Below are 22440 nucleotides of genomic sequence, written 5' to 3'. Positions count from 1 at the left end.
GCAGCAGTGATGAGAAAAGCAGTGATGACAAAGCAAAATAGTAAAACAGCAGAGAAGAGAAGAGGAGATGCAGGTCAGGAGCAGAGGTATAAGCAAGATGCTCTGATACACAGGACGCCCCTCCCCCCCCTCCCCCCGCCCCACGGGTTATTTATTAACAGACGCAAGTTGGAATGGTTTTGCACTTGTTAAGTTAGTGGTTGGTTTTTGCCATGTCTATGGTAGCAGCAGCAGCAGCAGCAGCAGCAGCGGCGGCGGCCATCTCCTGCTCTAGGATGCTTTATTTGCTACCACCTTCACTGGTTTCTGGTAAGGCTTTTGGCCTCCATAGGCTTGGGAATCCCAGGAGGGAACTTCTGATTAGAGGATCATGTTTGCATGAATTCTGTGGGGCTGTATGTGCACAAGAGAATAACTGGTTCCATTGACCCCACATAGGTGCCACTCAGGAAGTGGAAAAACCTGGTGGGATAAAGGTCAGAATAACCCCCGCAGCCCCTGCTGCTGGGTTGCTGAGGATCCCATTTCCAGCAGGGCCTTCTCTATCCTTCTCTGAGTCTGAAGAGGGCGCTCATGTCACTGGAATGCTCATGTCACTGGAATCCCACTTATTGGCTTAGGGCAGGCAGAGGAGCAGGAGCTCTGAGAGATCTCTCCGATCTTCTCAGGACTTGAAGACAGTGGACCTGCTCTTTGATCTCAGGCTGGAATTTTGGGCAGGGCATCCGTGTTTCTCCAAGGATGTTACTTGGATGAGCTCTTTACTTCAGCTTGCATGTTTATGGACTCTCATGCCCTGGTGTACGGGGAAGGTGGGCTACAGCTCAAGTTAAAATCTCTTCTTTGGGAGATTGGTTCATTTTTTGTCCTTGTTACGTAGAGAGCTTGAACTTGGTGTTCCCCAGGTCCTGCCCTGCTGCCTCTGGCGCCTGCCTTCTGTTTCACTGCCCTGTTTTCTGAGTGCCTGGTGTGCAACCTGTCCTTCAGCCCTCCCTGAAGCTTTACGGACCCCAGCCAGTGTTCTCACAGCTCCTTCTCAGTTATCCGTTAGCCCTTATTACACTGCATTGTAGTTAACCTGAGTCTGATGTTTCTTGGTAAGAAATCAATTAATCTACTTTTCCACCAGTAATTGTTGGAGACTTAGACTTGCTCTTAAAGGAAAAGTAAGAGAGTGATTCAAAGAAAGGAATCACTTCAGTGAACATGCAGACTCATTAGTGGGAGGGGATAGATTCTTTTGGGCAAGAGGTCCTACCCTTGGCTCTGCCAACATTTCCCCAGAGCTGTGTTTTGGTGTTTTTTCCCCATGATACTGACTTTCTTCATTATGTTACCAGGAAGCAGATTCCAACCATTTTTGGACATTTTTGATCAGGGGCCTGCAAACTACACCCCATGGGCCAAATCCAGCCCAGTGCCCATTTTTGTTTTATGAAGTTTTATTGGCACAAGCCACGCCCACTTGTTTGCATATTGTCTGTGGCTGTTTTGTGCTACCATGACTGAGTTGAGTAGTTATGATGGAGACTGTGTATCTACAAAGTCTAAAATATTTACTACCTGGCCCTTTGTAAAAAGTTTCCCAGGGCTTCCCTGGTGGCGCAGTGGTTGAGAGTCTGCCTGCCAATGCAGGAGACACGGGTTCGAGCCCTGGTCTGGGAAGATCCCACATGCCGCGCAGCAACTGGGCCTGTGAGCCACAATTACTGAGCCTGCGCGTCCAGAGCCTGTGCTCCGCAAGAAGAGAGGCCGCGATAGTGAGAGGCCCGCGCACCACAATGAAGAGTGGCCCCCGCTTGCCACAACTAGAGAAAGACCTCGCACAGAAACGAAGACCCAACACAGCCATAAATAAATAAAATAAATTAAAAAAAAAAAAAGTTTCCCAACCCCTGTTTTAGATGATAAATTGCCCTGTCAGCCCACAGTTCTCAGTTATGTGGTGAGCGTCTGACGTGAAGCGGTTTGTTTAAGATAAAGAGGGAGTGTGTGCATAAAGGGCTTGAAAGGCCTGGGTCTCTCACTTACCAGCTGAGAAACCTTGGGCAGATATTGAGGTACTTTGAGACCTTTCCTTCATTTATGAAACAGGCACTGAAAACAATGCCTACCTCACAGGTTGGCTTTCTTTTTTTTTCCCTTTTCCTTTTCTCTTACTGCTTGTGAAAGCACTCTGTGGACATCAGAACAGACCCTCCATTTGACTGGGGACACTATTGTTGATATTTTCTTTCTCAGGAGGAGGAAGCCAAGAAGCTGGTGAGTGAAGCCATAGCAGCTGGCATCTTCAATGACCTGGGGTCTGGAAGTAACATTGATCTCTGTGTCATCAGCAAGAGCAAGCTGGATTTTCTCCGCCCGTACTCAGTGCCTAATAAGAAGGGAACCAGGTAAGTGAAGGAGATTCTTCCTGTGGCCACCCTTTTTATATTCACGGCATCTGGACAGGGTTTTCTTGATTCTTACCCACGTTAAGTAAAGCCAGAGTCCCCAAGCCAGCTTTATTCAACAGACCTTTGAATCATTATTTGTTTTATGATTGTGGGCTGCTGTCAGGTGTAGAAAAGTGATAGTTTGTAAAATGTTGATGGGAGAGGTTGAGTGGAAAGACTCCTAGACTGGGGATTGCGGGGAGAGCTTTGAATCACGTGCTGTCCTTTCTCTAGTCTCTTAAAGATGCCTCTGAATTCTGTATGAAATTCTGTGAGAAGGTACATTCTCCAGGGCATCCAACCCATAGCTTTTCCTCGGAGTGGTTTCCATTTCCTAGATGGTTATCAGCCATTGGTTAAGAGTCTCTGAAAGTTACCCTTGGGAGCCAACTGTTGCTTCCTGCTGTGGAGGGAGCCATGCCATTTAGCCCGTGGCACATGCCGAGCAGGCACTGCTCTCCGTGGTGCAGTCCAGCTCGGAGAGGGGGGCGAGCTTCTAGTTGATTTGCGGGCGGAACTGGAAGGTGTCCCGCCCTGGTGGCAGGTGAGCTGCTCATCAGCAGTCCTGTACGGCCGTCCAGCTGCCTGACCTCTTCCTGGAGGCTGAGCTGCTCAAAATGTGGCTTCTGAGCTCTGCTCCAGCTGTCTTCATCTGACAGCAGCGTACACAGCAGCATTTATAAACTGAGCCCCAAGCTCCACTGGAGGAGAGCAAGCACATCACCTTCCACGATGCTGCTTTAACTCCCACCACATGTACTCAACTCCAAGTCAGGAGTAATTCACAAGGAACAAATAGAACATTGAGAACCAGTGGGTATTCACCGCAGTGTGCGCTCAGCATTGTGAAGACGTGTTCATGATGGGGTAGGGCAGCACAGCAGCAAAGAGCTCTGGCTCGGGGTGGGGACCTGTCATGGCCTGGTGTGGTGACTTTGGGCACCTGTCTTGGAAATGATGGAGCTAGACTAGGTGATCGCTAATGAGCCCATGGAATTCTCGGGCCCTAGGTGGGAAGGGAAGCAACCTTTCAGGCCTGGGGCTGTGTTGGACCTGGCCTTGCACGTTCCCATTGGCTCCTCTGCAGCCCTGTTGTGCAGCCCACTGTTGCTTCAGGTAGAAGCCCTCCCCTCGTGTTGCTGAAACAGGTGCTGTAAACCAGGATGGTGAGGAGGCTCTTGTTGTGTCCACACCTCCCACAGACGTTGTGGATCAGATGAGTCAGGCGCACAGAAGTCACATGGGGCTCTGGCTCCAAGGCCACAAGCTGCCACGGGTCCATCCAGTGTGGGGGAAGGAACAGCGTCTTCACACCAGCAGGGGAGGGGCGGGGCACATCTTAAAAAGGTGCTGCTGTTCGGATCCTTGAAGAGAACTTTGTGGGGACCGTGGGAAGTTTTCGCAGAAATAAAGGCCAGCTTTTCTTGGCTGTGCCTACTCCTGGTTTTGTACAGAGCTCTGTTGTGTCGCCCTCTTTTTTCTGCTTCCTGCCGTCTTCAAGCACAAGCTCCCATTTGAGAGGCTGGCTCTTCAGGGAGCACGTAGTCATGGCACAGCCAGCAGCCTCCTCTTAGTCCATGTCAGGTTGACAGAAATAGTGTCCCAGCTGGGGACAGAAGAGAGGAACAGTTGGACTTGTGCTGCTGTTTGACAGTGTTGTAATTCCTGGCCCCACTGTAAAATCAGCCGTTCAGATTTTTATCTTCTAGACTGCCTTGTGCTCAGAGAAACCTCTGTCAGATTCACCTTGAGAAGGGTGGTGTTGGGTGTGTCCTTGTGCTGATCTACCATGTCCCTGTGGGGACAGTTAACTCTCCCTTCTTGAGTCTCGGGAGTGTGGTCAAAAGTGACAAGCCCAGAGTCTGGCTGCGGGTCATTTTTATACTGTTTATGCTTCCAAATATTTTTAAAGTGTTTAAGGTAACAGTTATGTCATTCTTGTTACTATTCAAGAGAATGGCCATGGCAGCTTAATGAAAGGATTCGCTTCCTGCTGGTTACTGAAAGGTACTTTAGGGAGGTTGAAGCTTGAAGGCAGAGGCCCAAATGCTTTCCAGCATCTTCTGGGGATGGTGAGGTGGGGAAGGAAATTTGAATGTCCACCTAGTGCCAGGTGCTCTATATTATCTCTTTTCATGTGCATCATGTCTACCAGGTATCCCCATTTTGTAGCACTTGAAAGCCGAGGAAAGTGAACCTTGGGGGAGCTGAATCCTCCCAAGGTCGCAGAACTGGGAGTCAGGAGAGCCAGGATACCAGTCCAGGCCTGCTCGCTGCCTGCATACTTATCGCTCTCTCCAGCCCTCCATCAGGCCCCTTGGGGGGATCCTAACTCTCTGCGTTTGTTTTTCTCATTAGGTTTGGCCGGTACAGGTGTGAGAAAGGGACCACTGCAGTCCTCACTGAAAAAGTCACTACCCTAGAAATTGAGGTGCTGGAAGAAACAGTCCAAACAATGGACACTTCCTGAATGGTGTTGGTGGATGTCTGGTTATTGCTCTAGAAGACTGGGGGCAATGGAGGCTCCCCCTGTAAGACATTCGGCCAGTGTTTGCTGAATGAACCCAATAAAAAATGAAAACCAAGTTAAGTGGCTGAAGTCTCGGGGCTGTGTGGTTTTTTGGGCTGCTGAGGCCCATCGACCTGGCCTCCCCTTCAGGATGTTAATCCCTCCCTGAATACTACTCTGCATTCAGGTGGGTGTAAGAGCAGTTTAACCCTTCTAAAAACAGACGAGGCCTCATTTGTTGCAGGAAGTCAGATTGGGTTGCTCTGATTCTTCAGTTGAACATTTATTACACGCAGCCCTTGTGCTAACTTACTTTCTCTTTGTTCAGGGTAGTCCCAGGTTTTTGTTTTTGTTTTTTTAGGATGAGTGCAGCACAGCCTTTTACCCCAACAGCCAAGTAGGAAAGAAATAGAGACGATCAGTTCTGAGTACCAAGAAAAAGCAGGTAGGTGGACAGTTTTGCTTTGCTATAGCTGCATGAACCTGGGTGAACTCCACTTTGGCCAGTTTCACTGAAGTCAAAAGAATGCTTTGGGCCTTACTATCTGTAATGATGAGGATATCATCGTTTCTCAAACACTCAAGCCTGGTGAATGGTTGAAATTGTATACCTCCAGAGGGTCCGAGTAGTAGGCAGAATTGTTCTCATGGTGTCAAAAGCGGATGGCATACAGAAAGCAAGTTCATCTGTGTCCAACGCTGATACTGCCAAGGGAGACAGACACAGTAGGGATTCTGAGAGCCGTAAGCAGAGTATTTGCAAAAAATCTGTCTGGAATCAGAAAAACTTTCAGTGGTGAGTGCCAGACAGGACACAGGGTCTGACTGTCCCCCAGAGCAAGCATGGCTGGGGGGACAGGAGAAAGAGGCCTGGCGCCGTGGTCTTGCAGAGCGAGCACACTCTTGGGCCAGCCTCCCTTGTTAAACTGCTAGGAGTGGGTGGGGAGAACAATGGAATTATTTAGGATAGCAACTTGGCTGACGATTTATCAAAATTATCTGGGGAGCTTAAAAAAATTCCCAGATTACTCAGACTGTCTGAGGCCTGAGAAATTGTGTTTTTAAAGGAGGCTCTAGAAATTGTGCTTTTAAAGGAGGCTCTAGAAATTGTGCTGCGGTGTGAAGCTGTTTTAAATTACTCATGAATCGTACTCATTCACAGAAGGAACCCCTCTTACCCCATTTTATTTCAACCATGGAGAATGAGTACAAAGCAGAGGCTGCATCTGAAGAAAATTTCTCAAACCCGACGACAGTGTTACAGTAGAACAGAGTTCACACATGGAAACAGCGCAGTGGCCCAGCCCAAATCCTTTATCCCCAGGGAGGCCTGGTCAGAGCTCCTGACCAGGACACCAGTGGAGCGGACAGGCATGTACTCTTTCTGGAGGGCTGAACTGTCACTAAGTCGTGGATGACAACTTAGACCATTTGAGGATTAACTTGAGTGTAAAAACAGAATTCAAACTTATTTCCTTCAGAGCTTGAGTTTTCCTTAAGTTCACATTTATAAATTAGTCTTCACAGTTAATCCTATTTGGGAACAAGAAATAAATGAACACATTTCTGGTTTCCTACAAAGAATACGGCTGTACATTAACTCTTGACTTACATGGTCCATGGACTTCAGCTTTGTGAAGGGGTGAGTGGCTACCATTTTTGGATCGTCTACAATGTGCTAGGTAACTTACATATTTTATTTCAAATTCTGTCAGCAACCCTGAAGGTAGATGTTATTAGTCCCATTTTACAGATGAGGCAACAGGCTCAGAGAGGCTAAGAAACTTGCCCAGGGTCATGCTAGGAAGGTGCAGAACCAGAACTTGTACAGAGAATAGCCTGAGGGCAAAGCCCGCATATCTTTCGTATCCTGTGCTTCCTTCTCACGGAAGAAAACACTTAACACTGATCATTAAATGAACTGCCAGCATTCAAGCAGGTGAGGTGCCTAGTACTAGCAGGTGTTCAGGAGAGGACGGCTGAGCCGGGCTGCACAGAAAACACTCATGGCTTTCAAATACTATTTGCCTCTATACCAGATGCTGGGTTCGCCTCATCGTCATTCATCAAGTTATAAACGTAGATAAAAATATTAGGAAAATCTCCACTCTACTTAAAAAATTATTTCCACTTTCTCCCCTTACAACAGAGTAAATTAAGCACACAGCTTGATTGTTTGAAAAGATTCTAAGAGCTAAACCAAACTTACTACTAACCATTTTAAAAGGCTCACTACAAATCACACAGTCTCCTGGATTCTCCTGTTAGTTCAAACCTTGACAGGTCACTGAAGGAATTATCCGAAAGATTCACATTACAGTCCAGATATAAGAGGTGCCTCAGCGGCTCACTGAACCATCCACCCTTGTTAACAACCCAGCTGAGAGTGTTCACAACAGTTTAAAGAAAGGACTTTCAAATTTGACCACCAGTAACATGTGACCAGTGCCCCTCCCCCCAGCAGCCCTGTATTCAGCATCTGCTGTAAAGCCCGGCCCCTCTTTGGGGAACCTGCTGAACCCTCTTGTCTTTCTTAGTTGGTCTCGGCTACCAGGTGGCCACTTTGGAGAGAAGACTCAGGTAAGGCAGAGCGGTGTGGCTTCTGAGAAGGCGCGCTGCATCCACGCTCAGGTGCTCGAAGTCCACACGTGCATCTGTTTGGCAACCTGGTGCACGTAGCTGATGTCGGGTCTCTGGTTGGGGTCAGGGTGGATGCACATACTGACCAATTCTCGTAACTGCAAGGGAGAGGATGATACGTGTATTATTCGTAAGCAGCCTTGCTGAGGCTCTGCATTAACTCATGAACCCTCAGGGCAACTAGAATATGAGGAATGGTGCCCAAGACAGGTGAGTGGTGGGTGAGTAGTCACAGTCACCAGGGGAGAGCAGGACCAGCACTAGGCCTGTCTGGCCTCAAAGGCCATGAGAGTGGTACCTCCAAATAATGTTGAACTTTCAACTGCCTACACTACTGGCTAAATCTGTGTGTACAGTGTGTGTGTCTGCTGTCAGTCATGCAGATGCCCAAACCAGAGGACAAAACTCGAGGCAAGGGCTTATTGATCATAATAAATGTATTAACATGCAGCAGAGCTGCAGTCTGCCTACCCCCTGGCCTCTTTATTGTGCTCATGAAAGACGGAGCTTTTAATTATACAGACACTGAAGGCTGCTCCTGCCTCGGGGTCGGGGAGGGGCACCTTGATCCTCTGATCACCTCCATTCTTCTGATAGCCAGAGTGCCAATTATTTTAATGGTAATTAAAATAATGACCGTAAAAAGCCTATGTCTTAACTTGCATCACTGGGCTCACTGCAATTTTTTCATTTAAATACCTGCTGCTGGAGGGGCTGGCCAGGGCCGCAGCAGGGAGAGGGGAGATCCTGACTAAGGGGGCTCATGGGGACTCTGCGGCCATGGTCAGCAAGTCTGGGGTGGGCACAAGGGTCATGCGGAGGCCCGGGCTACGGTGCACACTCCCTGTTTCACTCCTGAGGTGTTCTAGGCTGAGGGGCCTGGGGTTCCTCCCCCAGGAGACGCTCCAAACTGCCTGCTGCCTTTCTGGGATTTCACTGCTGTATAAACACTGGGAAGCCCCTGGCCAGATGCAGCTGAGCCTGCAGCCGGCTTGGACACTCCTGGGGTCTGAGGCTGCCCACGATGAGACCATACTCTTCAGAACCTTACAGTATTCAGGGGAAGGTAGCTGTTGTTGGCCTCTGACAGGTTAAAGTGCCCAAGAAAACCACATTAAGGTAAAGTCTCTGTGACCCGAATTGCTCATTTGTAAACCACACAGCAATAAGTGCATGTTTGAAAATTTCAGAAGAGAAAGTGTCTTATTTCCATTTCTAAGAGGACATATAACTTCAAAAGTGAGGTGTGCTGAGGAGCTCCAGTGCTAAGAATTAGCACCTCCAGAAGTTGCACATAACGGGTGAAAGCCAGGTGCTCTGGGGAGTAGGAGCTCTGGACACTGGAAGGACTGACTTGGGAGGGAAGGGGGCTGAGGGCTTTATGTGGGTTCGTTCATTTCAGCTTCATAACCATGAGGCAGAGGTTACGGTTCCCATTTATAGATGGGGAAACTGAGGCACAGAGAAGTTGTCATTTGCTCCAAGTGGCATGGCTCCAAGCGTCTCAACAAATTCCAACAACAAACAAAATTCCAAATTCAAACAAAAGATGGGGAAGAAAAACCAAATGCAACTATTAACTTGGTGAAGAGCACTAACTAGTTTTTCCTTTCCTGCCAACTTCCACTCCGGAGCACAAGTACTTCCTCCAAAGGTAAGAACTCCGTAGGAATGTGCGCTCCTGCCTCTCACTCTGCTGGGAGTCCGCACGGCCGCAGGCATGGCACTGGGAGCAGAGGGTGCCAGGAGAAGGGTGGCTGATGACCTTTCTAGCTGGCCTGCCTGGATCCAGGGTTAGCGCGCACTGGGGCACCTGGTTGCTACAGCTTGGCCGGCCCGGACCCAGGGCCCTGGTGGGCAAGGGCTGCTCCTTCCAGAGCTTTCAGGATTGTGAAGTGAGCAGGATGCACGGCTCCTCACTCTGGCTGGACGACTGGCTATAGGAGAGGGGCGGGTGCCCTCAGGAAACAGGATAGCGCAGTGGCTAGGCGCAGGTCATCTGGGTCAAACCCTGCCTTCACCACAAGCAAGTTACGTGACTTGGGCAAGTTACTTAACCTGTCTGTGTCTCAGTTTCCTTCCTGGTAAAATGGCATTAGGGGTGGGGGAGGGGGGGATTCAACACAGTAAATCATAAATGTGAGCCGTTAATTATTGTGAGGCAGTGGCCTGTGGTCCTGCAGGGTGGGCCCATGGAGGGCTCAGACTCCTGATCACACCCACTAGCATTGACCTTGAACAAAAATAACCCATATTGAGAATCTACTCTGAGCCAGGCCCTATGCTACAGCCAGATGATGATGGTTGTAAATGCATTGCCTTAATCCTTAATCCAATGAGGTGGATTCCAGGATTATCCCATTTTACAGATGAGGAAACAGACTCAGTTCAGTGACTTGCCCAAGAATAGTGAGGGGAGTATGTAAACCTGTGCCTCTGTTTACACTCTTAACCACGCTGTGCTGTAAGCCTGTCATCTCATCCTCACTTTTTATCCATGAAGGCAAAATATTAGGCCTGTTTTCAAGATGAGGGAACTGAGGCAGATGATGCTCTCCCACAGCCTCACCTGTCACAGCCTGATGGCCAGACCTGTCAGGCTGTCCTGCGCTCAGTGTAAAATGTTGAAAATAAAAGGCCAAGGGGTCTGACCTAGGTTTGTGGCGGCAAGACCAGGCTGCTTGCTTTGGTTCCCTGTCATGGGAGCAGAGTGGCCGCCAGCAGTGGTGTGGGGCCGGTCAGGCCCTGCCACCCACTGTGTCTGGCTCCTGTTGCTGGACGCCGGGAGCCCGTCTCCGGGCCCCGCAGCAGCGAGCCTCCCACTCGAGCACTGGGTTGGGAGCCAAACGGGCAGGAGGGTGCTGACGGGCCAGCTCCTGCTGGTTCCTGCCAGTGGGTGGCCTGCAGCCCTGCTGTCGGGGGGCCCACACTGGGGTCCCTGAGACCTCCGGTAAAATCAGTCTGCTTGTTTCCCCTTCTGAGTCACTTCCCCAGAAATCTTCCTTCTCGGCTCTGTTAAGTGAACCCAAGCTCAGCCCCACGGGTCGTCTGGAGCTCACCAGGCCCAGCCCCGGCGGCAGCAAACTCACCTTCTCAGAGTAATGTTCTCCGGGGAGAGGTGGGTAGTCACACTGCTCGATCTTCTGGCAGAGGGAGAAGAGGTTCATTTTATCTCCATAGAAGGGGCTCTGAAGAGCTGCCATCTGCAAGGAGAGGGGGATGAGAGATGAGTTTTCAGCCTTGAGGTCCAGGGCAAAAGGGGCCGCTCCAGATGGGGGTGTGGTGCTTCCGGGTCCTCACCGCAGCGGCTGTCCAGCAAGACTCCCCCATGTCCTGAGGAAGCTAGGGTTCAACAGAAAGTGGCAGTTTTAACACGATCCTTGTTATATAAGCACATTAAACGGGACAAAGGTTTCAGTGACAAAACTGTAAAGGCAGTAAAGAAGGGGCAGCTGAGTCCTAAGGGCCAGCCGTGAGCAGGCGCACGCCTGGCCTCTGGTTTCCTCATCGAAAATGGACGCAGCTCCACCTGCAGGGCTGTGGTGAGGCAGGGCTGGCACAGGAGGCATCACAACCTGAGCGGACATCATCTAGCTCCATCCTGAGACCAGGCCCTCTGCTGGGGGACCGTGGAGGCCCCAACGGGTTCTCACCCAGTCAGGGAACTACCCGGACTCCCCACCCCACCACTCAGAGCACGACGGGGGTGGGGGGTGTCTTCAACGGGGCCACACAGGAGCCGTGGGCTGCCTCACACGGCGCCCGCCAGCCCCATCTGCTGATTACTCCGTAATGGGATTCAAGTGCTGCTTGCCACTCCCGCTCACTGTTGCCTGCCTCCAAATGATGGCCCGACACCTCCTGCTAATGAAGTGCCGTCGGGTAATTGTGCCCGCCTGTCTGTTTGGCCCTGGTTCTCTTCAAGGAGCCGGGCTGCCAGGGCCACTCGGCATAGACCCTACAGCCGGGGCCTGTGGGACACCTGAGGAATCCTCACTCCCCTTCAGGCTCCGGAAGGTGGGTGGGCGAACCTGTCTCCGGGCTGGAGGAACCCGTGGTAGCCCATCAGCTTTAGTTTCCTGGTCTGCCCCATGCTCTGTTCACCCCTGTGAACAGGTCAGGTGATCCCAACAGCAAGCAGGGCTTGCCTCCTTCAGAAGCGCACAGGGGTCTTCAGAGCCCAGGCAGTGCCCTTGGGCTTCCAGATGGCCTTGGGAGAGGCAGTGTGGCCTGGAGACTTGGGGGTTTCCTCTGACCCAGGTCAGGAGTCTGCCCTGGGCAGCACCTGTGGGCCAGGTGCCTGGGCCCTGACTGACTGCTTTCACATGGGTGTCTACTCCCCCTGACCAGGGGCTTGGGCCCCTCTGAGGAGGGCTGGGAACCTGCCTGGACCGTGAAACCCACCCCTGCGGGACGGCTACAGGGAGTGGCCCTGGCACTTGGCGGGGCAGGATAAGTATGCAGAGGCCCTGCCCCCTGTGGGCTCAGGCAGCCTGACTGAACTGGCTTTACCATCTAGCATGCAAAATGGCATCACTTGGGTGATGTATTTCCAATAATTAAAATGAGAACCTCGGGTGCAAAGGGTTAATTGGGCAGTTTCAAAAGGACATCTGTTGCTACAGTAGAGAGCAGCTGAGGCTCCAGGGCAGTCATTCGGGGTGATGTGGTGCCCTTCAAGTCACGGCAGGAGGATTAAGATGGATTTTCCTGGAAAGCGTGTCTGTTCAGAGTAGAAAGGATGTCGGCCCCACTAACACGGGCTCTGGTTTTTCACGTGTCTGACCTGGGAGAGGGACTGGGTGATCCTTTCAACAAGCCAGCCTGATCTGATTTGCACAAAACTTGCTGTGTGGGACTCCAAAAGGGCCCCAGAATGGCGACGCATGAGCCCCGTATCTGCCGTTCCCTTCAGAGAATCTCTCCATCCTTCCTGGCACCTTCCCCACACTGTTTCAGAAAAGCTTTCTGAACAGGGTCAGCAGCGAGCTATGCCAGAGGAGTCCTCTCTGCCTCCCTGGCTCACGGTGGCTTCTGCATCCATAAATGCAGATTCTAGCGGAAGCAGCGTCCCGCCTGCTCCCCTCCAGCTGCCGGTCACGGGCCTTCCACCCAGATCAGAGCACTGGGCTGTGAAGGAACCTCTGGGGCTGCTTGAGACACTGGGATTAGAACGATTACCCCGGATGGCGAGATCTCCTCGTACCGGCGACCACCCACCTCTGACTGGTTGAAGCAGAGGAGGAATTGCTGTTTGGGGCCTCGTTAGAACTGCCAAAGCCACGGCTCTCAGCGCTGCTCCTCAAATGCAGAACTTTTCCTGCCTGGCGTTATTGGGATGACACATAGCCGGGGAAATGGGAGAGTGTGGCCACTTGCCCCCGCTGGGAGGGCTCAGGGAAACTGGTGTGTGATTTAAGATGTCAGAAGAAGGGGATTCTGACTCAGAGTGCACAGCGACTGCCTTTGACTCTGGCCCTGTCAGGGCCTCGGACATCCATCTCATCACCAGGATCTCCTGAGCTCGTCCGGGAGTGAAGGTTGAACCCAGAGGCTAGTTGCCAAGCAGTCTGCAGCCCTGCTTCCCCACGAGGTAGGGGGTATCCAGACCATTCTCTGGCTCAAGCCAGAATTCCAAAGCAGGATTCCATACAAGGCACGGCTGAACCTGTCCCCTGGCCCACTTTCTTGCTGGTCTCAGCCTCCTCAGGCTGAGGCTGCTGTAAGAAGGCCCCCCACTGAGGATCCTGATTCCTTCAGCTCTGTGCTCAGAGCTGAGCTCCCATGTAAATAAATAAATACATCCTGCAGAGCCCAGGCAGCCTGCTGAGTGCCTCCACGGGATGTGCTGGGTAATGAAAATAAAGCGCCAGGTCTTCCAACAGGCCAAGCTTGGGCATCCCTGCTGGGAGCTCCTGGAGGGGCCGCTGAAGTTGCTGGGGGATCCTCACAACCGGGCCTTCCCCTCAAAGGGGCCCTGAGCAGAGGCCCTGCATCTCTTTCTCCACCAGTCACGCCTTCCCTGGTGGCTGGAGAGAAGGGGAGAGGCCCTGGCTCCACAAGGACCACTGGTCCCTTCCTGGCTCCTGTTCACAGGAGGGCAGGCATCGACAGTATCAGTGCCCATCTAGGTCACTTCCTTGCTGTGTGACCCTGGGAGGTCTCTCCACCTCTCTGAGCCTGCTTTCTCCCTTACAGCAAAGCTGGGACTGGCCTGGTGTGATTCTTGTGATTCACTACAATGTCCAGGGCAGTGCTGCTCCCGGCGGCTGAGCTGTTTGGCCCGTTTCTCCTATGCTGACCTCTTCAAGACAGATCCCACTTGGCACCCCCCCTGAGGAGCTCAGGCCAGGTATAGTGCTTTGTGATGGCTCCTCACTAGCCACGGGTCAACATCAGCACCTTAAGGTGGTCTCGGGAGGTCCTCAGTGACATCGGGATGCCCAGGTGGAAGGGGGTGTGGTGGGCTGAATAAAAGCCCCCAGAGATGTTCATGTCCTAATCCTTGGAGCCTGCGAATGTGTTGCCTCATATGGCAAAATAAATTCAGCAGATGTGATGAAATTAAGGATCCCCAGATGGGGGGAGTGTCCCAGGTGATCCAGGTGGGCCCTAAGTGTAATCACAGTATCTTTATAAGAAGGAGCAGAGGGAGATTTTTGAGTACAGAAGAGGAGAAGGAGGTGTGCTGACTTAAGTGATACGAGGAAGAGGTCACAAGCTAAGGAATGTGGGTGGCCTTTTCATTTTCCTTGCCTTTAGTCCACTGAAATCGATTTTGGGCTTCTGGCTTCCAGAACGATAAGAGAATAATTTTAAGTTGTATGAAGTCAATCGGTAATCTGTTACAGCAGCCGTAGGAACTTAACCCAGGGAGCTCCTGAGACTTCCAGCCTGCTCCGGGGCTTGTGGGAAAGGGCAGGCCTGTCCCCACTGTGGGCAGGTTTTCTCTGGCTCTGTGCCGTCACCTGCCGCCCTGGCCCAGGTGTGTTTCCCTGCATCTGCCCAGAATCCTTGGATGTGATCTGGGTGTGCGGGTGAGGTGGGGAGCCTGTCGCAGATCTATAGCTGGTGTCCTCAGGACGCACCGCAGGCTGTGCAGCAGGGGCTCCAGTTGTGTCTGGGGGGCGTTTCCTTCCGATTACCATGGCCCTTCCTGTCTGCTGGGAAAATGTCTGGTTCTGTCTTCCCACAGGGCTCGGGGGTGGCAGCCTGGGGAAGGGCCCCCACCGCCTTTGCCCTTAGAGGGGCCTCCACGCCAGCCCTCTTCTGCGGGAGGCCCAGGGCCACTGGGTTCAGGTCAGCTGTCCCTGCGGATGCAGGACTTGACTGATTTCATTGACTTCCTACTGCTGATACGCCCCTCCCTGGCTGCGAGCCTCAATAATGAAATAAACCGGCACCTCCAGGCTGGGGCGCCGCTAACGGACGCTGCCTCTGTAGAAGTGCGTTTAGGCGCCCAAGGCAGGGACTCAGGACTGCAGTCTGCCTCTAGGGAGCTGGTGGCACCAGCACGGGAGCCCTGAGGACAGGAGCAGGGCCCAGTCACACCCTCGTCTCCTGTTTGTTTACGTTTGGAGACCCACACGATTCACAGAGGCAGGAAGTGGCTTACAGAAATCCTGAACGCAGAATGGAAGAGTAAAGAACCCTGGACTAGGGACAGTATCCACGAGGGCAGGAGGACAAAGCCGAGTCTCCGAGGGGACAGACGACGGCTGGACTTTGGCTCCCCGCTGGCCAAAGCGAAAAGGGAAACGTGGCCAGCGGCTCGCCGGCACCTGCTCAGGGGGCTCTTGGGCAGCGAGGTGGGCAGTAACCGCTTCAAAGACCTGCCCCGCACTGCCGGAGGGCCTTCTGAGCCAGGTGCCGTCCACACCTCATGAGGCAGGTGTGACTCCCATTACACTTGGGCAACTGAAGCTCCTGGAGCTCCAGGGCCTTCAGGGGGTGAGCGGGAGCTGAGCTCTGACCTCGGGTTGGTCCTTCTGACCGAGGTCTGGGCCCACACCAGGCCCCGCCTCTCTCCCACCCAAACTACCACAGCTATGGGAGCTGCGTGCTCCCCACGACGGAAGGTTCACAGCTTTGCCCTCCTCATCCCCAGGGGCCAGAAGCCACTCTGCACCCTCAGCCACTGCAGCCCCACTGGGGGTACCGCCTGGACGCAGCTGCTCCCGTTTGATGCTCATTAAAAGAAGTCCTCCTACAACAGACACCCCTGTGAGTCCCGGAAAGCACGGTCTGCTCCCCACCTCTGACTGCCAGGGCCTGACTCACCATAAACCTTCAAGATGACTCCGTGGAGTGCCCACACTATGGACCTCAGAAGGGGTCCTCAGAAGGGGGCTCAGGTACAAACGCCACGAGGGCCACATCTCCAACTGGCTTCATCTTTACCCACAAGGCCACTCTTTTAAAATGAAATGTCTGCTATTAATAGGAGGCCAGGGCTTCCCTGGTGGCGCAGTGGTTGAGAATCTGCCTGCTAATGCAGGGGACACGGGTTCGAGCCCTGGTCTGGGAAGATCCCACATGCCACGGAGCAGCTGGGCCCGTGAGCCACAATTGCTGAGCCTGCGCGTCTGGAGCCTGTGCCCCGCGACGGGAGGGGCCGCGATAGAGAAAGGCCCGCGCACCGCGATGAAGAGCGGTCCCCGCACCGCGATGAAGAGTGGCCCCCGCTTGCCGCAACTGGAGAAAGCCCTCGCACGAACCGAAGACCCAACGCAGCCAAAAATAAATAAATAAATAAATAAAATCAAGTAAAAACTTAAAAAAAAAAAAAAAAAATAGGAGGCCACTGGCTTAAAAAGAAAGATGCTGTGAAGTGTAAACCTTGCAGAGGGATCAGAGTTTTGATTTCATGGTCTCCATCTGTAATGCAGGGAGTGGGGACTCCCAGTGCCAAGAGACCCCGACTGCATAGCTGCCCCGGTCCCTGTGCATCAGCAGTGGGCAGCTGAGTCCCGAAGTTTATACCCACAGGCCATAAGTTCAATTCCCAGCATCGATACTCCCAAGGAAGCAAAGAAGTCAGTCTCTGCAACTCCAAGACACTCCTAGTGGTCCCGCAACATTATCCTGTGCATCGCTGCCCTAGGAGACTCTTCAGCTTATCAGTTCCCAGCCTGATTCCAGGGATGCTCAAGTCCACCCCAGGGAGAGCAGAAAAATAATCAAGGTTCCAACTTTAAACCCAAACCACGCTTGGCGTCTCATAGCCCTAGAGGGTCTTCAAAGTCTTTCATATCTGTTATTTCATTCATCTGGCCTATGACAATGCAGGACAGCTACTATTCCCATTTTACAGATGAGGAGACCAATGGAATCCCGCCCAGCACGGGATGGTCCAGGGCCAGGGCGGTGGGAGGGTGTGGCCGCCAACTTGGAGATACTAGAGGGCTCAGGCTTCCCCGCCTCTCACCGGCAGCTGCAACAGCTTCATGGCCAAGCGTGGCTTGTGCTCCCTAGACCCCCAGTTATCCAGGGTCCCCGGTGGCTGGCCAAAACGGATGGGGGCTTTACGAGTTCATGTTGTCTCATGTCTGAGCCTACCAAGACTCAGAAATATTCCTGTCCCTCCGTCCAGGGTGGCCACCAGATCTGGAAACGGCCATCTGGTGGCTCCGTCTCACAGCCCAGGGGAGACGGCGGTGGCCTCTAGTGAGACCCACGTTGCTGAGCTTGGAAGAACGTGACCGCCCCTCAGTGGGGAGCGTTTCAGAGGCATGGGGCCTGATCCGTGGATAAATGACAAATAGTGAACAGAATCACCCTGGTTACCAGGGAAACCGGGGCAACCAGATCCCCCTGCCTGTGCTCCTTCCATCAACAAGCAGACACTGGACTCTCCGTCTGGTTCAAGTCTATCTCCCTTCCCAGATCTGAGCATCCCAAGGGTGAGTGGCACCTAGCCTGCAAGTGACCACCCCTCTAACCTCTTCCAGCCTGACACTGCTAATCAGGCAGACGTTAGACCGAGTGGGGTGAAGGACAGGACCCAGATGGTACCAGGCCTGCCCCAGCTGGGTGCCCACCATGCACGCTCCACCAAATGCCACTGAGCTGCAGGCCAGACACTCACCTCGTACAGCAAACAGCCCAGAGACCAGATGTCAGACTTGAAGTTGTAGCCGTTCTCATGGATCCTCTCTGGTGACATGTAGTATGGTGTCCCCACTGAAACACAGCAAAAGCATGGGTGCTTATCCTCTGTGCAGGGGCAGCACAGGAGGGAGAGGTGGGGAGGGAGAGGTGGGGAGGGTGAGGGCTGGGGAGAGGCCTGGCCTCAGCCTCACCAGGATCCTGGGCAGCCCCCTCGCCCTCTCTTCCTGTCTCCTCCTCTGTCAAATGAGAGGGCTGGGCCAGACTGGAGGTTCCCACGCTGGGAGGGCCCTAAAAGCCCCTGGAGATAGGGACCCACCCAGACCTGACAATCAGTCTGGGGGCTGAGCGGCTGAAGACTGGTGTTTCTGCCAACTGCCCGGGGGGAGTGGGACACAGTGGCCAGGCTCTGGGAAGCAACGGACCAAAATATCCTCTAAGGTGACTGTTTGAATCCCAGAAGAGTCCAGATAAGGCTCTCAACAGTGAAAACAACCACTGTGAATGTGGACCAACCATGGCATGTGTGTTAGCCCATTTTACAGATGGGGAAACCGAGGCTCCGAAAAGTGGCAGGACTGAGGTTCAAACACAGATCTTCAGGCTCCAGAAACTGAACTCTTAGCCACCACCCTTGGCTACTAGCACCAATCAGCATGTCCAGACTTGGGGTTGGCTGAGATTTCTTAGCCAGAATAGAAAAGATACTAACCATTAAAGAAAAGATTGATTAACTGGACTTCATTAAAATTAGGAACTTCTTAGGAACTCAGTTCACCAAAAAACCATACAGAGAGTTAAAAGGCAAGCCACAGAGTGGGAGAAAATCATCTCAAAACATATACCCAACAATGGCCTCATATACAGAATATATTTTAAAACTTCTATAAATCAATATACAAAAGACAAACATCCCCCTCCCTCAAATTAGCAAAAGACTTGAAGGGGTATTTCACAAAGGAGAATATCCAAATGGCCAATAAGCACATGAAACGATACTGTGTTTCTCATTACTCACCAGGGCAATGCAAATTAATAGCACAATGAGGTACTACCTACCACCTACCCACCTGAATAGTTAAAGTTAAAAAGACTGAGATAAACCAAGGTGGTGATGTGCGGAGCAACTGGAACCCTCATGCATTGCTGACGGCGCCGTAAAATGGCACGATCACTTTGGAAAACCATTTGGCAGTATCTACTACAGCTGAACACTGCCTACACTATAACCCAGCAATTCCACTCCTAGGTACACGCCCAAGAGAAATGAGTGCTCTGTCCATGAAGAGACATGATCAAGAACGTGCAGGGTGGCTTTATTCGTAATAGCCAGAAACTGGAAACAAATGGTAATCACCAGTAGAAGGGATAAACTGATAATGTGGTCTGTTCACACAATGGAATACTAAACAGCAACGAACAAGAGCAAATCTCAGGTACGTGCCACAAAATGGATCAACTGCCCAGACGCAATGTTGAGGGAAAGTAGCCAGGCACAAAAGAGGACCCACTATTTGATTCCATTTTTATCAAAAACAGGAAAAATTACTCTATGGGGGAAGTGATCAGGAAAGGGCTTGAGAGAGCTTTACTGTATGCATATCATGTCTCAATTAAAAAGCAGAGGAGTCATACTTGAATATCTGGATGGAGCTGGGCAAAGATGGGAGGATTTCCTGACAGGTAGTGAGCTCCTCATCACCAGAGGCGTGCAAGCTGCAGCAGGGGGGCTGAATTGGCAGGGCCGAGGAGGGGCCCAGGAATCTGGATTTGTAACCACAGATTTGTAGCCTGAGATTCTGATATCAGTCCATTTGGAGGATGACTGTTCTGGAGGCTTTAGGACCAGATTTTAAAGGTTGCTACACAGAGGACATTTTCACTGGTCTGGAGTCACCATGTGAATGTGACAGTGGCTGCTGCTGTTTTGGCCAGAGTCTGTGAAGGGAGCTGGAGTCCAGCGTGGCGGAGGCCGAGCCTGAGATGTGGACTGACGACCCCAGGAAGGAGGGATGTCCAGCACCACATGTGGGAACACAGGGGACCCTGGGAGGGGAAGAGGCCTGTTGATGAGCTGGACTAGGAAAGTGACAGGTGCCCCAAAGCAGGGGCCCAGACTTCAGGCTGTCATGGGCCAAAGATGTTTCCGAGCAACTTATGTTTGCCAAGTAAAGGTGTTTAAATAAAACACAAAATCCCAACTACCATTTCGTGTCACTACTATTCAGTTTAACACTAGAACAAGTATTTGGGTTGGCCAAAAAGTTTATTTGGGTTTTTCCACAAGATCTTACAGAAAACCCAAACGAACTTTTTGGCCAACCCAAATAGAGACTCAATCTCAAGATCAAGGACAGTACTTCACATTGAAAAAGTTTAGCTGTTTGAAAACTTTATCATCTTCTTGCTTTTCTCATCTCATTGGAGATGGGTGAGAAATTCTGTCATGCCTGACTTGTAGAGGCTGTGAACAGTGTTGGAAACCCACGCTCCTGGCATGAGCACGCTGGGGGCAGGACCTTGTTACCAAAATGTCCCAGGGTCCTGCCCAGGACTGGGTCATAGCAGGCACCTTCTAAGCATCTACTCACTGAATCAATGAAGCCATCTGCATGTTATCAGATAGTACGTATCAGGGTTAACACTTTTTTTCTTGTAGCCTAACACACTATTTACTTAACTGACGTCTGCCCAAGAGGGACTACCTGATTAGTGCTTTATCAGGGTACCAAGCATCCTTTGATGGCAATAATCCCAGGAGAGCAGACATCACTTAAATACATGTTTTGCGAACTGTGTCATCCTATATGCATACGTTATGGCTGAAATCAGGGGGCTAATTGCTATTCAGCAGAAAGAGCTGTCAGTCAACACATGAACCCCTGTGGGATTCTATAAGCAAACTGCGACTTCCAGTAGCAACCCCTTGTATATTTCAGCCACAAGGGAGCAAAATGAAAATGAACGGGCAAGTGTGAAATGGATGACTTGTCATAGCCAAACCACAGGATGAAATCCAAACAGTTCTCACTTAACAGCGGGAACCTCAGACCAAACTATAAGTGATTCTAGCACTCAGGGTGCTGTGGGTGGACGTGCCTGCGAGGTGAGAACAGTCTCCTGCAGAGAACCACCACAGGGGGCTGATGGGGTGCAGGGACAGCAGGGGAGGGGCAGAGGTCAGAGGCCCTGTCCTCAGTGAGGGACAGCAGTGCCCACCGTCTGGCTGCACCACATCCTTCAGACCCCTGGCCAACCCCTGCCCCCGACCTGGCCAGGCTGGGCGTGTGGGCTGGCCCTGACACCTCTCACCACCCTCAGTCTTATCCCCTGCTCATTCTAGATGAGTGGCTAGGCTTTGGTCTGGGGCTGCCTTGGCCAGGCCCATCCGAAAATGAAGTCTCTGAGCAGCTGTCCCCCCGGCTCCAACCCCGGCCTGCCCTCCAGTTCACCTCTGTGCCTCTGCCTCCTGGTGAGTTCAAGGTCAAGTTAAACTGCCTCCTCCCCTGGCCACGGAGAGCTAGCTGCTTGCTGAGGTCTGGACATTTGGATTGTCCCCCTGTCCCTCTGCTGGGCCTCCAGATCCCTGCCTCAGCCCTGCTTGGGGTAAAAGCCTGGGGGCACCAGGGAGAGAAAGGTCGGGGGCTTCACCCCCCCCTCCCTCCACTCTCCACCCCAGCCTTCTACCTCTTCATTGCTCCTTCTGCTTGTACCCCAGTTTCCTCTGGTGTTAAGGGGGAAAAGGCAAACGCCCAAATGTGATTTGTACTTTCTTCTAAGATGCCAGTGCTGCATACGCCATCCATCCATCCATCCATCCATCCATCCGTCCATCTGTCTGTCCATCCATCCATCCACCCGCCCATCTGTATTCAATGTTAACTGAGCCTTGACACTGTGCTGGGCCCTCCCAGGAGTGGGTCCATCAGGAGGTGGTGAGTCGCCTGTCCCAGCAAGTGTCCAGAAGGAGCCAGTTGAGCAAGGAAAGACTGGACTGATGAGTGGGCGTAGCCAAATCACCTGGAAGAAGTTGTTAAAAATCTGAACCCCCAGCCCAACCCCAGGCCTGTGGAACCAGAACCTCCAGGGCTGGAACTTGGACACCTGCATCTCCCACAAGCTCCCAGAGTGTCTGATACGTGTTACAACCTGAGAGGGGCTGTGCAAAGCCTCCCCGACCTGCCCTCCTTTCAGATGCGCAGAAACGTCCGTGGAACAAATGAATTCATGAAGCATTAACTGAGGGAAGTTTGGCCGGCCACTGGGTCCTCATGTTCCTGCCTCTGGGCAGCTTCTCTTGTCCCCTGACCCAGGGGAGGGGCTGTCCCCCCTTGGTCTGTGCTCTGCCTCTCAGAGGGGTCCTCAACTTGTGCTAGAGGTATACAAAGCTGCAGGGGGCGAACACAGCACCTCTTCCTGTTTTACCAGCTTTCCCTGGGAATAAGCCTGTAAAACCCGATTTTTATACCAACAGGAAGTGCTCAAACATTATAAAGGATAATGCACAACCTGCCTGAGTTTTAAAGATAAAAATGAGAGACTTCAAAGAAGTTCCAAGCTTGCAGCGGGCCCTGGAGGATGTGACCCTGAACCCCGGGGGAGCGGTGATTCTGGGGAAGAGAGGGAGAAGCTGGCACGGGGAGGAGCCTCCACAGACAGTGGCCCTGCAGGCCCGGCTCCCCGCCCTGCCCGGGGGTGGGTGGGGGGTGCCCCTGTGGGCCCTTCCGGCCGGCAAAGCAGCAGCACAGT

General features: G+C 52.3%; 2 protein-coding genes across 4 annotated transcripts in view; one reads left to right on the top strand and one right to left on the bottom strand.

The window, feature by feature from the left end:
- The window catches only part of PSMB7 (proteasome 20S subunit beta 7), a 56448-nt gene extending 51423 nt beyond the window's left edge, over nucleotides 1-5025 (top strand). The window contains exons 7-8 of the mRNA XM_007194695.2: nucleotides 2242-2393; nucleotides 4794-5025. Of these exons, the coding sequence (XP_007194757.2) occupies nucleotides 2242-2393; nucleotides 4794-4905 (264 nt within the window). The 3' untranslated portion in view covers nucleotides 4906-5025. The remainder of the gene's footprint in view (nucleotides 1-2241; nucleotides 2394-4793) is intronic.
- A 1070-nt stretch (nucleotides 5026-6095) lies between these two features.
- NEK6 (NIMA related kinase 6) overlaps nucleotides 6096-22440 on the bottom strand; it is an 85063-nt gene continuing 68718 nt past the window's right edge. For all 3 annotated transcript variants that reach the window (XM_057548119.1, XM_007194696.3, XM_007194697.3), the window contains exons 8-10: nucleotides 17672-17766; nucleotides 10674-10787; nucleotides 6096-7682 (exon numbers count right to left, since the gene is read on the bottom strand). In XM_057548119.1, coding sequence (XP_057404102.1) covers nucleotides 7572-7682; nucleotides 10674-10787; nucleotides 17672-17766 — 320 coding nt within the window. In that variant the 3' untranslated portion in view covers nucleotides 6096-7571. The remainder of the gene's footprint in view (nucleotides 7683-10673; nucleotides 10788-17671; nucleotides 17767-22440) is intronic.

Source organism: Balaenoptera acutorostrata, chromosome 6 (assembly GCF_949987535.1).
Source record: "Balaenoptera acutorostrata chromosome 6, mBalAcu1.1, whole genome shotgun sequence".
Taxonomy (NCBI): domain Eukaryota; kingdom Metazoa; phylum Chordata; class Mammalia; order Artiodactyla; family Balaenopteridae; genus Balaenoptera; species Balaenoptera acutorostrata.
This window is presented reverse-complemented; position numbering and strand designations above follow the sequence as displayed.